At 43.6% G+C, this 2,651-nt stretch overlaps 1 protein-coding gene across 1 annotated transcript; it reads left to right on the top strand.

Annotated features, from left to right (window-relative positions):
• Positions 1 to 1,198: 1,198 nt before the first annotated feature.
• Positions 1,199 to 1,885, top strand: LOC126260347 (uncharacterized). The gene has a single exon (XM_049957672.1). The coding sequence runs from the start codon at positions 1,199 to 1,201 to the stop codon at positions 1,883 to 1,885; it is 687 nt and encodes a 228-aa protein (XP_049813629.1).
• The last annotated feature ends 766 nt before the right edge of the window (positions 1,886 to 2,651 follow it).

The raw sequence follows: 2,651 nt of genomic DNA, 5'->3' as shown, positions 1-2,651 counted from the left end.
GTGCACCACAACAAATATGGTATCAGTCCATTAAGTTTGCAGTAAAAACCGACCAGCTCCCATAAAAAAAAATAACTCTTCCACGGCTGGAACTTCTAGCGACACTTCTTGGTTCAAGACTACTTCATTATTTCTGTAAGGCTACGAGCTATAATGCAAGTCGTGCAACATTGTGGACTGACTCAACTGTAGCCTTAGGATGGATACATGACCCTAATCGATAGAAAACCTTTGTGTCAAACCGTGTTACGGAAATACAACGACTAACGAACCCGTCACAGTGGAGGCACTGCCCTGGTGTCGAAAATCCAGCTGATCTAACCTCCAGAGGTACCACAGCTGATAAACTCCACCTTGCTTTTCTATGGTTCCATGGACCTGCTTGGTTAACAAAGAACAGAACACAGTGGCGTCGAATTTTACAGACGGAAGAGCACTCCTTGCCAGAAAAGAAGAAATTAACAGACCAGGTCTTCATGGTACAAACAACGATTCCTATTTTAACAGCTGCACGGAACAGTAGCTACTTCAAGCTGTTAAGAGTTACAGGATAGGTACTTCGCTTTAAACGGCACTTATTGAAAGAAAACAGAACTTCCAGAGAACTAACAGCATCAGATTTGGGCGAAGCACGCACTTACTGGATTTAAGTTGTTCAAAACCAACATTTTGCGCTCGAACTGCATGCACTATACAACAACATGCCTCTACCACGTAATTCTCAGATAGCTCGCTACAACCCATTCTTGGATAATGGTCTTATTTGTCTCGGTGGCTCGGTGGACGGCTGCAGTTTGCAGAATTAACCAGAGATCAACGCCACCCGATTCTTCTTGACGGACATCATCATTTCACACGTTTACTGATCCAGCAGACTCACATTCGTTTGCATCACCTTGGAGTAAACATAGTGTTATCTGAAATGAGAACAGAATTCTGGATCCTTAGAGCTCGACAGGCAATTAAACATGTTCTACACCGTTGCTTACCTTGTAAGATGGTGAAAGCTCACGTTGTTCAACAAACTGAGGCTCCATTACCAGCTGAACGAGTTTTACCATTGAAACCATTTACAGTAACAGGTATTGACTTTGCTGGTCCATTATATGTCAGACAAGGACATATTACGAAGAAAGCGTATATTGCTCTATTCACATGCGCAACACCACGAGCCATACACCTGGAACTATGCTCAGATATGTCAACTGACAGATTTCTTCAAGCCCTACAAAGGTTTGTTGGAAGACGAGGAGTGCCCAGCACAATTTACACTGATAATGCTACTACCTTCCATTCCACGCACTTAGAGCTGAAAGAGCTCTGGCAGGCTCTCGTGGCAAGCAAGACGCACAAGTACCTCGCCCAGCAAGCCACCACTTGGACATTCATCGCCCCACACGCGCCTTGGTGGGGAGGATTCTGGGAACGGATGGTGCGATCTGTCAAACGCTGCCTGAGAAAAGTTTTAGGACAGTCACAGTTGGACGAAGAAGGTCTCAACACATTCCTGGTCAGCATAGAAGCAGCACTAAACTCTAGACCAATTACGCAAGGGGGAGAGGAATCTGAGCCACTGACGCCCGCACATTTCCTTGGAGGTGATCTACTAACAACACTAACTACTGGTCCAGAATCACCAGTTAGGAAGGACTTGTCTAAGGAATTTCAACGGCTGCAGAAGATGGTAGAACACTTCTGGAACAGGTGGAAGAAAGAATATCTGATCCTGCTCAAAAACTTCCATGAAACTCATCAACCAAGGCCAGGTTCAGGAAGACTCCAGCTGGGTGATGTCGTTCTTCTACAAGAGGATGTTCGTCCACGACACATGTGGAGGAAGGCGCGGATAGAAGTTCTTCATGAAGGAAGAGATGGGAAAATATGAACTGTAACCTTACGAACTTCAGAAGGATCCATAATCTCACGCCCCGTTCAACTGGTCTTTCCTCTAGAAGTTGACCAGGGTGGGGAGGGTGTTGCGGGTTGATATTTGTAATTATAGACACTCTGGAAATATTGATAATCCTTGAATTAATGTTTTATATTCCATGATGTACGTTCCTTGGAGAGAAATAAAATTAATGTTGTATTGGAATCACGGTGTTGTGTGTCCGTAATATGTGATATTTGATTATGTCCTCTTTGCGTGTTACATTTTTCAAGGCGACTTATACTATAATTTTACACCAGACTGTTTTTATCCTTCAGTAAGCCATACTTCGGTCTTTTTCGTCGACATGTTAAGATTTTATTTTTACATAATTTATATAAAGTCCACATCGACGTTTGAAGTTTACCTTCATTATCCTAGGTGGTGAAATGGAAGCAATTAATGGGTATATCCAGTTCAAAGTAATAACTTGACAAACATAGTTTTCCCAATGTCTTATCATCTGATCTCAATAAATGCTAAATAATGTCAGTGATGCCCGCATCTCGTGGTCGTGCGGTAGCGTTCTCGCTTCCCATGCCCGGGTTCCCGGGTTCGATTCCCGGCGGGGTCAGGTATTTTCTCTGCCTCGTGATGGCTGGGTGTTGTGTGATGTCCTTAGGTTAGTTAGGTTTAAGTAGTTCTAAGTTCCAGGGGACTGATTACCATAGATGTTAAGTCCCATAGTGCTCAGAGCCATTTTGTCAGTGATGAACTCCAA

This window comes from Schistocerca nitens, chromosome 5, assembly GCF_023898315.1.
Source record: "Schistocerca nitens isolate TAMUIC-IGC-003100 chromosome 5, iqSchNite1.1, whole genome shotgun sequence".
In the NCBI taxonomy this organism is placed as follows: domain Eukaryota; kingdom Metazoa; phylum Arthropoda; class Insecta; order Orthoptera; family Acrididae; genus Schistocerca; species Schistocerca nitens.
This window is presented reverse-complemented; position numbering and strand designations above follow the sequence as displayed.